Source organism: Microcebus murinus, chromosome 10 (genome assembly GCF_040939455.1).
Source record: "Microcebus murinus isolate Inina chromosome 10, M.murinus_Inina_mat1.0, whole genome shotgun sequence".
In the NCBI taxonomy this organism is placed as follows: domain Eukaryota; kingdom Metazoa; phylum Chordata; class Mammalia; order Primates; family Cheirogaleidae; genus Microcebus; species Microcebus murinus.
Genome location: NC_134113.1, coordinates 6,824,895 through 6,839,386, shown reverse-complemented (window position 1 = coordinate 6,839,386; position 14,492 = coordinate 6,824,895). Strand labels below are relative to the sequence as shown.

The window sequence follows — 14,492 nt, the reverse complement described above, 5'->3', positions numbered from 1 at the left end:
ACCTACAAGGGCACAGGGGAGCCTTTTCTCCAACTAGTCCCAACTGGGGAGAGTGAAGAGCAAGAAGTGAGGACTCTGAGGAGGCGTCTGGCCCCCACCAACATGGCCAGCACAGTCTCCCAATTTGTTTTCTTTAAGGCCTGGGCACTGCCCTACGCCATCTGAAGGGACCAGTCAGTACTTCTGCATGGTGAGGTCAAAGTACACAGCTCACTGTATCATCAAGCAAGCTCTGAAAGACAAGTTGCCCTAGTCAACAAGAGGCCTTCCAGATATAAACATCAACCCCCAAGAAGAGAAGGCTACTTCCAAAGGCAGGCAGACTTGCTGAGCTCCTCACAAGCTCTATAGCAGTTCAGATGGATATATAGAGGTATATGGATCTATAGCATCCATGTACCCTCAGCCTGAGGACAATGAGCTTGAGAAGAGAAGGGCCTAGTGTCTTCTGGATTTGCCGGGCACCAGACACTGTCTCATCTATAACCTGGCTCAGCGCTGTCATTCCTAATATTGGCACAAGGCGGGCCTGGGACACAGGAGCCTGCCAGCCCCACTCTGCCCTGCTGAGGGGCAGGCTCAGGCTCCTGGGGCATAGGGAGGGGAATGATAGGGCTCCTGGCACTGAGACTATTTTCTGTGACGCAGACAGCTGCCCTCTGGGGAGGAGCCAGACCAACAGCATTTCATAATGACCCATCCAGGGCTCTAACCCCACCACGGCAAGATCAAAGCCTGCAGTAGAGACAGCAGCTCTAAAATGCTGCTGTGCAAGGGCAGCTGCACAAAGTGAAATTCTCAGCTGTGTTTCTTCATGAGAGTAAAAGAAAAATCCCCTCCAGGCAAGATTCTTTATGCACAGTGGAATTATTAATGAGCTACCAAAGCCTTTTTTTCCTTCTGCCTTAATTGCTGTGGCTCATTGTATTAAATACATTCTTTTTTTTTTTTTTTTTAGCCAGAGCTCATGTTCTTATTACCGTATCCCCCCACCTGAAGCCAAACCCTGTTCCTGTGACACAAGCAGCATAAACAGCTACTGTGACATCAGAAATGCAGGCAACATCAAGTGGGGGAAGCTGTAGGAGCCACACATAGCCTCGTGAAACAGATTCTGTTTCCATGGAGACGTCCCAGTAATAAAAGTTTTCTCTGAGACATCAACAGCTCTTTAAAGATCTGGGCGGTTGACGACAAGGCCAGAGATGAAAATGTTAAACTGCTCCTTACTCCACAGAGAGATTAGGGACTCTTGAAACCAAGGACTTATTTTTGTTATGAACAGAAAGAAAAGTCAATCAATGAACACCTTTCCTGGATATAAAGACATATCATATATAGAGCAGAATTCCTGAGAAGACTGTGTGGAATAAATACAGATATCCATCCCTGCAGAGGAGTACAGGTCTCTGGGTCATTGTGATTTGGGTCAACAAAAAGACCACAGTGCCTGAGACATGGCCATCTTGTGAAACTGCTTCTTTGGTCCCAGCTCTCCACACAGAAGGACAGAGTGTGCAGCAGTAAGGGTGGTGAAGCCAGAGGGCCGAAAGCCCCACCTTCACCACTCCTGACCTGGGGCCTCCCTTTCACTAGACACTTGGCCACCAACTTCTGTTAAATAGAGATATTACTAGCTTAGCTGGGCAGGCCACCAACACAGGCTCAAAAAGAAAAAGTGACAGGTATCATTTACTTATAAACCCTTAGCTAATAAAGAAGGCCCTGCTTCCCTGCCAGTGGGGCAGTCTGGACAAGCTTCCATCAGAGTAGAGGATGTCCCAGTGCCCCATGGCCCTTTCCAAAGAATCCCAACCACACTGCCTGAACCTGATCAAGGTGGCTCTACACCTGTGTTCAGCCACTAACTATACATGGCCAAAGTTTAAATTTAAAAAAAAATTTCATTTCCTCAGTTCCAGTAGACAAATTTCACATGCTCGATGGTCACATCTGGCTTGTCATTACCATACTGGAGAATGCAGAGCTAGAGCATTTCTACCATTGCAGAGAGTTCCCTTGAGAAGCTGTACGAGGCGGCAGGCTGTAAGTGGGAGCAGACAGTGGCCTCCAAGATGGACCCTTGCTGCTGTGAACCTGTCACTGACAAGGCTGGTGCCCCAGTGCACACACAGAGTGTGCTTGGCTGGGACTGTGTGCCACCTACTTGCCTACTCACCCTTATGTTTCTTAGCAGAGCCTCAGTGGGGAAGACCACTTCTTCCCCAACTGGGAGAGCCAATATATTGTATTTCCCAGATAAAACTAACAAACTATCAAAAACTTAATACTTAAAAATCCTCATTTAGAGCTGGGCCTGTAGTCCCAGCTCCTTGGGAGGCTGAGGCAGGAGGATTGCTTGAGCGTAGGAATTCAAGTTCAGCCTAGGCAACACAGTGAGATCCTGTCTCTTTAAAATAACAAAAACAAACAAACAAAAACCCCAAACACCCCCCATTTAAAACCACAAAGCTTCAACTAGAAAAAGAAAACAAAACATTCAGATATTTAACTAGGGGCAGTATAATGAAAATGAGAAAAGGCAACTGGTTGGCTCTTAAGAATAAAGGATTTAACAGTTGTACTATGGAATATGCCAAACCATGACCCTGGGTAAATTACAGAATAGACTCAACATGGCAACATTTAGAGGAAGGAAGAGAGCAGATGGGACAGACTAAAACCCAAATTCTCTGAGCTGACATTTTAAGGCTCTTTACGTCTCACTCCCTGCTTATCTCTCTGGTCAAACAGTGCCCTGGCCACCAAATTGCTCTCCAGTGCATGTGCAGCACGCACGTGCACCTGCACACACACACACTTTTATCCAACTTGGGCAGAAGCATTATCCTCTGTACCTTTCCAATGTGATGCCTTTTTTTTTTCTTTTTCTTGCCTGAGGAGGGGTTCTTGGGAACCCTGACTGATAGCTGGTCATTCAGAAGCACAGGTCACCACCTGGGCATTGAGACTGGCATCTGAAGTGGGAAGTAGTCTTGTGGGGCTGAGTCCTTAACCTGTGAAGTCTGCACTACTTCACTAACTCTGGTTAGTATCAGAATTGAGTTAAACTGTAGGACACCTAATTGGTGTCTCTTGGAGAACTGTTTGGTTTGTGTGGGGAAAACCCCTACACATCTGGGTCATAGAAGTGTGTAGTACTGTGTTGAGTGGTGTGAGAGTAGAAAAAATACTATGTTTTTTTTCTAACTCATACACAACCCTCCATGATAGAAACACTCAACAAACTAGGACTAGAAGGGAACTACCTCAGCTGTGTCAAGAACATCTATGAAATACCCACAGCTAATATTTAATGAATGAGGAATAAGACAAGGATGTCAGCTCTGGACACTTCTATCCAATATTTTGCTGGAGGTACTAGTCAGGGCTATCAGGCAAGAAAAAGAAAAAAAAGGCATCACATTGGAAAGGAAAAAGTAAAACTGTGTATCTATTTGTAGATGACATGATCTTGTATATAAAATATGCTATAAACTATCAGAACCAATCAACAATTTGTAGGATACATGATCAATATACAAAAATCAATTTTATTTCTATATACTCATGATGAACAATTCAAAAATTTAAAAAATTCCACTTAGCACTAAATATAATACTCAGTAATAAGTTTAACAAAAAAGGGCAAAACTTATAATATGAAAACTACAAAACTGTTAAAAGAAATTAAAGACATAAATGGGAAATCATCCCATGATCATGAATTGGAAGACATAATATTATTAAGATGACAATACTCCCTAAATTAATCTACAGACTCAATGTAATCTATCAAAATGTCTATAGCCTTTTTTCGTTTTACAGAAATGGATAAACTGATTCTAAAATTCATATGGGTATAGCAAGGAGCCCAGAATAGTCAAAATCATTTTGAAAAAAAGAAATAAAATTGGAAAACTCAAACTTCCCAATTCAAAACCTACTACAAAGCAATAGTAAACAAGATAGCATAGTGCTGGAGAGTCCAGAAATAAGTCCATACATCCATGGTAGCCTAATTTCTGACAAAGGTGCCAAGATTATCAATGAGGATAGAATGGTCATTTCTATAGATGGTGGTAGGACAACTGGATATCCAGATACAAAAGAATGAATCTGGACTCCTACTTCACATACAAAAATTAATTCAAACTGGATCAAAGACCTAAAGGTAAGAGCTAAAATTATAAAACTCTTAGGAGAAAACATAGGTGTACATCTTTTTGATTTTGGATTAGGTAATGATTTCTTTGATATGACACCAAAAGCATAAACAATAAAAGAAAAAAAGATAAACTGGACTTCATCAAAATTAAATTTTTTTATTTCAAAGGATGCTATCAGAGAGTAAAAAGACAACTCACAGAATGGAAGAAAAAAATATTTGCAAGCCATATATCCAGAATTACAAAAAATTCTTAAAAAACTCAACAATTAAAAGACAACTAAATATAACAATGGGCAAAGGATTTGAATAGCTACTTCTCCAAGGAAGATAGATAAATGGCCAATAAACACATAACATCATTAGCTATCAAGGAAATACAAATCAAACCCACAATGATATACCATTTCACACTCACTAGAATGACTATAATTAAAAAAAAAAAGGCATAACAAGTGTCAGTGAGGATGTGGAAAAACTGGAATCCTCACACACTGATAGTGGGAATGTAAAATGGTGCATCTAACTTTGGAAAACAGTCTGGCAGTTCCTCAAAAAGTTAAACTGAATTACCACATGACCAACAATTCCACTTCTAGGTATATACTCAAGAGAACTGAAAATGTATCCACACAAAGACTTGTATGCAAATGTTCTACATTACTCATTAAAGTCAAAAAGTAGAAACAACCGAAATGTCCATCAACCAATAAATGGATAGACAAAATATGGTATATTCTTTTTTTTTTTTTTTTTTTTTTTTGAGACAGAGTCTCGCTTTCTTGCCTAGGCTAGAATGAGTGCCGTGGTGTCAGCCTAGCTCACAGCAACCTCAAACTCCTGGGCTCAAGCGATCCTCCTGCCTCAGCCTCCCGAGTAGCTGGGACTACAGGCACGAGCCACCATGCCCGGCTGTTTTTTATATTAGATATATTAGTTAGCCAATTAATTTCTTTCTATTTTTATGGTAGAGACGGGGTCTCGCTCAGGCTGGTTTCGAACTCTTGACCTTGAGCAATCCGCCCGCCTCGGCCTCCCAGAGTGCTAGGATTACAGGCGTGAGCCACCTCGCCCGGCCAAAAATATGGTATATTCTTTACAAAAAGATATCATTTGGCAATAAAAACAAAGTACTGATAGATGCCACAAAGTGGATGGACCCTAAAAACATTACTCAAAGTAAAGGAAACTAGTCCCAAAAGGCCACATATTGTATGATTCCATTTATGTGAAATGTACAGAATAGTCAAATCCATAGAGATAGAAGCAGATCAGCAGCTGCTAGGGTCTGGAGGGGAAGGAAGGTGACTACCCATTAGGAGTTTTTTAATGAAGTGATGAAAATGTTCTAAAACCTATTGTGATAGTTGCATAATTCTGTGACTATACTAAAAACCACTGAATTATACATTTAACACATTAACTGCCATGTGAGTTGTATTCAACTCATGCTAGTTTTGAGCCTGGGGCCTCATGAAGGACATGTAACTCACATTTCTTCACCTTGGGAGCCTCGAGAACTATTTGTCAAATTGCATATAACTCACACACAGAAAACAATAAAAAGTAACAAATTTTTCATTAAATTAGAAAGGATCGTTTTGTTTTCAAAGTTTTTATTCTATTTTCATAATAAAACATCATGGCCCAAAGGAAAAAAACTCGTTTTCTAGTGTGGCAGTCAATGTGTTAAATAGGTGAATCATACATAAATTAGATAAAACTGTTATCAAAATGCAGAAAGGGGCGGTGGCTCACGCCTGTAATCCTAGCACTCTGGGAGGCCGAGGCGGGCAGATTGCTCGAGGTCAGGAGTTTGAAACCAGCCTGAGCAAGAGCGAGACCCCATCTCTACTATAAATAGAAAGAAATTAATTGGCCAACTAATATATATAGAAAAAATCAGCCGGGCATGGTGGCGCGTGTCTGTAGTCCCAGCTACTTGGGAGGCTGAGGCAGAAGGATCGCTTGAGCCCAGGAGTTTGAGGTTGCTGTGAGCTAGGCTGACACTACGGCACTCACTCTAGCCTAGGCAACAAAGCGAGACTCTGTCTCAAAAAAAAAAAAATGCAGAAAGGATAATACATACAGGACAAGATCAAGAGAGACCAAAAACAAACAAACAAACAAACAAACAAACAAACAAACAACCAACCAACCAACCAACCAACCAACCAACCACAAAAAAGCAAACTATAAAGAAGGGAAAAAAGGAAGAGAAACTGTTATGTCCTAGCCTTTTGGATTCTGTATGTGTTAACTCTTCAGATGCTCTGGACAAAGTTGTGGGGTCCCATCTTACCTGCATCAATGGCACACGGGTAATGGTATCGGAAGGAGCAGCCTTTGTTGTAGCAGCCCAAGGTGGCACCTGCCTCCTGGCAGTGGGAACATTTCTGAAAGGAAGGAAAAAGTCAGGCATATTGGTATCCCAGATTCCCCCCTTTCCTCCAGGTCCCCATTGGTTAGACCTCAGCAGCATGTGTCTCTGTGGTTAGAGGAATTTGTGGTGGCAGGATGGACTGGTCAAGTTCTAACTGCCACTCACTGACCACACCATGGGAAGGGATCCAATAATATTTTAGGCCAAGCCTCACACATGTTGTCAAATCAAACAGAACAACACAGCAGGGTGAGAAAAGCAATCCTACAGTGCATGTGTGAACACGCCAGAAGGTGGGGCATCCAGCCCTGCCTCTGGTGTCCCTACTGTCCACCCACCCACATGCTCTGCTGGTCATTTCCTCACTGCTATTGTGAGCTGCCTGCAGATTTTCCCTGTTTACTTAAGCTGAGAAAAACTGGGGTAGGAGAAAAGGGTAAGGTAGTAGAATTATATATAAATCTTTTAGAATTAAAAGTAGAATCTGGTTTCTAGTTCTTATATTTGTAAGAAGACTTATTTTTATTTTTGATCTACTTACCCCAAATGCCCAATACAAGTATATTTCCCTTTCAGAAAATATGGGCTCCTGTGTGCAAATGTTATTTTTATACCCGAATCTTATTTTAAATGCACTAGAAGACCTGCCATGAATTTCTAGCTAAGTGAGACATTTTTCTGTAATCGAGACACTCCTCCTTATATAGTCAGGTTTTCTTAAAGTGGGGCACATCTCTGTCATCCCTGTGATGTGGCTGCTGTGAGTGCGCATCCTGTCAGTATAAGAAACGTGTGTCTTATGAACGACAATCATATTTGTAAAACACAACCGCATGTGGCCCTACTGAGGAAGGACGCAGACTCTTCAGGTAGTGGAGGCACGCCCAGATAAGACTAACAGGAAGATACAGACACTTGTTTCTGTGCCTATGAAAAATAAAAGTGCTCCCTAGGCAGTTACACTTGAACTGGCTCAAGCCCCCCTAACGCCGATGCAGATGGAAAACCACACTAATGCCAGCAACACTGAAGCCCAAGTGCTTACCATGAGTCAGGAGGGCCGCAGCAACGACATGGACTAACTCAGCCAGTCCTCTGAACTACCCCACCGGGTAGGTACTCCTAACATTACAGATGAGATACATAAGGCACCAGAGGGAAAGTAACTTATTCCTGGTTAGAGCTAGATTGAGGCTGACCACCTCTGGTACCCTCCAGTGACAAATGGGGGCAGGAACAGGGCTGCAAGTCCTTCAAGGGCTTTGCCCTCCTCTCAGAACACCAAGATCCTTCTGGGTGTCCTCACATCCTCATTAAGAAAGGAGAGATCACTTGGCTTAGATTAAACCAGGGACAATTAACAGCATTCCTGATAGCCCTAGATTTTATCTACTTTTATTAGTGTCACAGAGCACCTTCCGGAAAAAGAAGAGTTGCCATCAATCTGAGAGAATAAAGCGGCCCGCCTACCTTTCTTGCTCCAGGAGCCAAGGCCAGACTCAGCCATCCAGAGGGCATGCATTCCCAACTCTCTCCACCCTGAAGGGTGAGTCTCATTTAGTGGTGGCCACTTAGGAATAGGTGAGTCAAGCATTTCTGGTAGGAAAGCCTTCTGGGAAAGGGGCTTTCTGCAAAAGTTTAGTCCTCTTAAAAAAGGATAAGAAGTCAGCACAGTGGCGTGGGCGCCTATAGTCCCAGCTACTTGGGAGGCTGAGATGGGAGGATCGCTTGAGACTAGAAGGTTGAGACTAGTCTAGGCAATATAGTGAGACCCTCATCTCTTAAAAAAAGGGGGGTGGGGAGGACAAGAGGGACAAAAAGGCCATCTTCTCACTCAGCCTCTGTGAGGACTGAATGGTGGGATCTGTGGCAGCCATTGTATCAGTACAAGGGGATAGTCCTGAAGACAAAGCCAACATGCTGAGGATGGCAGAGTGACAAGGAGGAGAGACCTGGACCCACCCTGACACCACCAAGCACTAAATCACCTGACCCCGGGACCACCCCACATCCAGACTTGTTATAGGAAACTTATTAATAATAATAAAACACCAAAAAACCCATTTCAACTTAATTTTATAACCTGCAGTCAAATATTCTACTTGATATAGGTAGAGATCTACTATTGGAGACACTGCTGTATAAAGGTTAAGTATGTGGGCTCTGGAACTTAAATAACTGCTTGGTAAGTGACTCCACCACTTTTTAGCTATACCTTCTTGGCCAAATTCCCAACCTTTGTTTCTTCAACAAAGTGACTAACAATAGCACTCACCTCACAGAAATGTTGTGGGGGTTAAATGCATCAGTCCAGGCTTAGAACAGTGGTGCAAAGGTGCCAAGTGGATCAAAGGTGGATCAAAGGTGCCAAGTAAATTTGACTGAAGATGACCACATGCCAGACTCACACTAGACATTCTGCACAGATCATCTCGTGAGGTACACCCATGAGCAGACCTTGCCACCACCCTACTTTATAGGAGGGAGGAAAAGACATGGAGCTTGGAGCTGAACAATGTCCATTTGTTTCCCACCTCAACTCAGCAAGCAAGAAATCACATCAATAATGATGGTTGCTTCTATTAAAAAGCACGACTAATTTACTATGTTGCATCCAAAGAGGAAAAACCCTGCAGTTTAGTTCAGTGGTTCTCAAAGTGTGGTCCCTGGACCTGCAGCATCAGCTTCACCTGACAACTTGTTAGCGATGCCGACTTTTGCGTCCCACCTCAATCTGTGTTGTAACAAGTCCTCCAGTCCATGCTGATGCAAAGTGAAGTTAACCACTGGTCTAATTCAACTCCCCAACTTTTTAGATGCAGGAAAGAGACCCAGAGAGATATTATATAATGATTGGCTGAGCTAGGATTCCAGTTTTCCTGAGAGCCATTTAGTGCTTTCTCCACTATACTTCCATCTCCCACAGAGCAATCTACAGATCATGGGGTGTGGTAGGCAGAATTATGGTTTCCCAAAGATGTTCATTCAAATGCCCAGAACCTGTGACCTTAAATGACCCATTCTTCGGATGAGATTAAGTTAAGGACCTTGAGATGGGAAGAGTATGCTAGATTTATCCAGGTGGGCCAAATCTAATCATGTGGGTTCATAAAAGCTAAGAACCTCTCCCAGAGGGAGCCAGTGTCACAGGCCTTAGAAAGATGTGATGATGGGAGCAGGGTAGGAGAGATGCAATGCTGCTGGTTTGAAGACTAAAGAAGGTCATGAGCCAAGGAATCACATTCTTCTCTAGAGCCTCTAAAAAGGAATGCAGCTCAGCCCACACTTTTTTTTTTTTTTTTGAGTCAGAGTCTCACTCTGTTGCCCAGGCTAGAGTGCCGTGGCGTCAGCCTAGCTCACAGCAACCTCAAACTCCTGGGCTCAAGCAATCCTTCTGCCTCAGCCTCCCGAGTAGCTGGGACTACAGGCATGTGTCACCATGCCTGGCTAATTTTTTCTCTCTGTATTTTTAGCCAATTAATTTCTTTCTATTTATAGTAGAGACGGGGTTTCACTCTTGCTCAGGCTGGTTTCGAACTCCTGACCTTGAGTGATCCTCCCGCCTCGGCCTCTCAGAATGCTAGGATTACAGGTGGGAGCCACTGCGCCTGGCCTCAGCCCACACTTTAATCTAGCCCAGTGAGACACCTATGTTGGACTTCTAACCTTCAAAAACTGTAAGATAGCCGGGTGCGGTGGCTCACGCCTGTAATCCTAGCTCTTTGGGAGGCCGAGGTGGGCGGATTGCTCGAGGTCAGGAGTTCAAAACCAGCCTGAGCAAGAGTGAGACCCCGTCTCTACTATAAATAGAAAGAAATTAATTGGCCAACTAATATATATAGAAAAAATTAGCCGGGCATGGTGGCGCATGCCTGTAGTCCCAGCTACTCGGGAGGCTGAGGCAGAAGAATTGCTTGAGCCCAGGAGTTTGAGGTTGCTGTGAGCTAGGCTGACGCCACAGCACTCACTCTAGCCTGGGCAACAAAGTGAGACTCTGTCTCAAAAAAAACCCAAAAAAACAAAAAACAAAAAAAACCTGTAAGATAAAACAAGTTTGTGGCAATGTGTTTTAATGATGATAGAAAACTAACACATGGGGATTTCCCAAGAATCTCATAATAAGAGAAGTGACTGCTCATTCCCCTTTTACATTCTTCAAGGTAACACATTTCTCCCTCATGGAAACACCTACAATTTCACTCACTTTTCTTTGTTTTTCTTTTTCTTTCTTTCTTTTTGGAGAAAGGATCTCACTCGCTGTGTTGCCCAGGATGGAGTGCAGTGCTGTTATTATAGCTCATTGCAACCTCAAACTCCTGAGGCTCAAGCAATCCTCCAGCTTCAGCCTCCCAAGTAGCTGGGGCTAGAGGCATGTGCCACCACATGTGGCTAATTTTAAAATTTCTTATAGAGACATGATATTGCAGTGTTGCCCAGGCTGATCTTGAACTCCTGGCCTCAAGTGATCTCCTGCCTCAGCCTCCCAAAGTGCTGGCATTACAGGCATGAGCCATTGCACCCAGTCTCACTTTTCATTAGGCAAATTTTGGCATCACAAAATCACTGAAGAAGGGACTCTGGGTCTGTCCTCAATGTCCTTTTTTTCTAGTTGAAGAAATAGAGGCTAAAGCAAAGGTACCTGCAGAGGATCACACAGGTAGTAACAGAATTTAGAACTTCAGCCTTTTCTCTTCTGAACCTCAAGGTCAACATTCTTCATAGCATACTCTGATGTGTTTTAGTCCCCTTCATTCCCTCAACTGCCCAACATTTGAAAGTACTTCCTAAGTGCCAGGTGCTGAAGATAGACTATAAAAACTTATCTCTATAATATTTTCCTCTGTTCTTATCTTCTATCAAAAAAATCAATACCCAGGCTTGTACCATTTCCAATTAGATTTTTATTCTTTACTTTTTGCCTGAAGAAACTACTTATACTCACATTCTCTTATACTGTAAACAATATAATAAAGTCACTGCACAGCTAAATGTCTTTTGTGTTTAACTACATTGTTGTTACAGATTTAGCAATATTCATTCCTAGGAGAGCTAAGTCCACACAATACTACTCCCATGCAAAATGAGACACAGTAGGGGCTTCAAGCATAGTTTCTAAACTAAGGTATATTTTTCAAACAAGCAACAGCCCAAACTTCTGATGACAGAATGGTCTTTTAATAGTGAATTTTCCATTTATCAAGGAGGGGAATAAAAACTACTTTTTAAGAAACTCAGACAAGAATCTTACACTTCTTGGTACTATAAACTTGGGAAATAAATTGTAAAATGTATTAGTTTTGGGGCATGTTTAAAGCGGCCAGACACCCAACCTGAACCTTTCACCAGTCCCTGTCTCAGAGGCAGGGCTTGATGACTTGAGGTGGCAAACTACAGGGGCTGAATCAACTAAGAGACTTACTTGAGGGATGCTCCAAAGGAGAAGTCTACATGCTTTGTCATTCACAGAAAGGCTCTTTCCTATGAGACGTAACAGCGACCTGAATAATCACTCTGTTTAATGAGCACCTCACAGCAGCCTCAGAGTGCCAAAGTATTTGGGCCAGAATGTTATTATCGTACCGATGACTGGTTCTGTCCAAACCTTGTAGATCACACACTTTGCTACTACTGTGTCCTGGATGACTTTTATCCAGTACTGCACACACTTTTGCTCATGCTTATAGTATTTACTTATTCATGTCCACCTATCTCCCCTAAACTGTGAGATTCATTCCTGCATCCCCAGGCACACTGTAAATGTGGGCTGATGGAATGAATTCAATGTCTGACAAATGTGAGAGCTTGGAGACAAATAATGAGGATACTCTTCAACATGAGTTAAAAAGCTGATGCTGGTAGAGCTTGGAGAATGTGGACAAGGCATGTGTTAATTTTTGCCCACCAGCAAGAGATTTTTTCCCCTTTTAATAATGCCTCCTATATCTAGGACAGAAGCCTCTGCTGTCCTAGCTATGTACACCAACTATGTGGCAGCAATCAGACCTATATACAAGGAGCTACTCTTTAAGGGACTGGGAATGTCTTTCTTTGATGCAACTCTGCATCTTATCTTCTTTCAAGAGCACTTCAAGGTATTGGCCAAAACAATATATATATATATATATAACCCTGTATGTTTTGATCTTTGCTTCCTTAGAGCTAGCCAATCTCCTTATGTTTCCCATGAAAATTCCTGAAACTGGCTTCATCACTTTGCTGCTTGCCATTCTCACAAAAAGTTGGGAGGCAGGCTCTGGGACCTGCACTAGAGACCAGTACCACTGAGGCTTCTCAACCAACCTCTGAAAGCCAGAGAGATGCCCAGTTCTTTTCAAGTCCATTTTTTTCAATGCTACTCAAGGCATATAGTGCACAGATTTCAAAGTTGCGCTTAGGTCCCACAGCTGCTCCAGTGCCAATTTTAGATACTAAAACCATGAAATACGCATTTTAATGAATTCTGGTGATACCAGTATGAAACATCAGCCAGTGATTAACTAGCTAAAGCCTAATCATGTGTACTTAAAGACCCAAGTTCCAGGTTTGACTGGTTTTCAGAATAAATGTGTATGGTCTACTGTAAATATTATCCAGGTGTGATACAGCACAGGGCTAATGGAGAAATAAACTGGGGGTGTCAGTACATACATGAAAGCCAAAAGTTGTATCAATTTTGTCATCTGTAAAATAGGCATAACAATATTTGCTTTGCCTTCCTCTTAATGTTGTTGTATGAAATAACTGTGAAAGTGTTTCATAAACTAGAAAGTTATATAATTGTTAGGATTTATGAATTTTTTTTCTCCTGGAATACTGCCTGTAACAAGCAGATCCTAGGTGGGCCTGCCACAGTTGTTTATAGTTCTTGTATGTTTCATTAGCAGTTTATCTCCAACGGTGTGGATGGTCAGCTCTTGGCCAAATCCTCTGGACACTTCACCTCTTAGCTACTATTTACTAGTACTTTCACCGTATTTTCCCTAGATTCTTCTAACCTTGACCAATACAGATTAACAGGAACTATTTTTAAAGTTTTCTGACATGTTTTGCATTGGGAGGGAAGGTGTTAAATGGAGATTAAAGCTACACACAACTGTGCACAAATTAAACACTAGCAGGAGTTCGAAAGCATTGAAAACCACCCAAAAGAGGCACACTGAGCATAATTAGAATAAGAAAAAGTGCCCCAACAGCTTGCCTACTGCACTCCAGACACTGCCCTGTGTGTTAGGTGGTGAGCAGACTTGGGCACAGTGACTCCTTTGCTGCCTGCACCGGTCATCTGCCACATGCTCCTAGCCACAGATCTCCCAACCTGTTCCCGCTCATATTAGAATAATCTAAAATAATCTACTGTAGCTGACTCTAGACCCTCTACTGCCATAGGGGTTTGAGGCCCAGCTGATGGTACTGTTCTCCACAACATACCTAGAGCCTAACAGCGCATCTTCTTTGCTTCTTGGGACACAGTCATCTGTTTCCCACCATACTCGCATAAACTTTCTTTAATCTGGTCACCTTTCAGATATAATCTGAAATAAAATTGTCCATTTAGATCCCCATTCTCCTCCCATAAAACCCCCAACCAAAAAGTAGTTCTGCTGTTGACCCCAAGAAGTATCTGTTTCTTTGAGAAAGCCTTTCAAATCACATTATAAATATAACAAGTGTCTCTGTGGCTGAGTGGGGGATGGGTGGTGGCTGGCCCTGGAGAGGTGCAAAATGCACAGAAAGCATGACCAAGGTCAAAATACCTGAGTGCAGCTGCTTTGGCAGCCTCTCCCAGCTACATCCCTGGCCTCCGTTTTGATCCATGAGGAAAGCCTGTTGCTTTAATTCCCTTCTTCGTGTCTTTGTACCCACAAGTGAGGCCAGCCTGTCTTATAGTTTACAGTGATGATGCTCTGAATCAGGTTAGAAGGTTTAGGATTAAAGGATTTT

At 42.6% G+C, this 14,492-nt stretch overlaps 1 protein-coding gene across 4 annotated transcripts in view; it reads right to left on the bottom strand.

Annotated features, from left to right (window-relative positions):
- The window catches only part of TCF20 (transcription factor 20), a 169,081-nt gene that overhangs the window by 10,978 nt on the left and 143,611 nt on the right, over positions 1–14,492 (bottom strand). For all 4 annotated transcript variants that reach the window (XM_012741805.3, XM_012741806.3, XM_076006946.1 and 1 more), the window contains exon 3: positions 6,471–6,564. In XM_012741805.3, the coding sequence (XP_012597259.1) occupies positions 6,471–6,564 (94 nt within the window). The remainder of the gene's footprint in view (positions 1–6,470; positions 6,565–14,492) is intronic.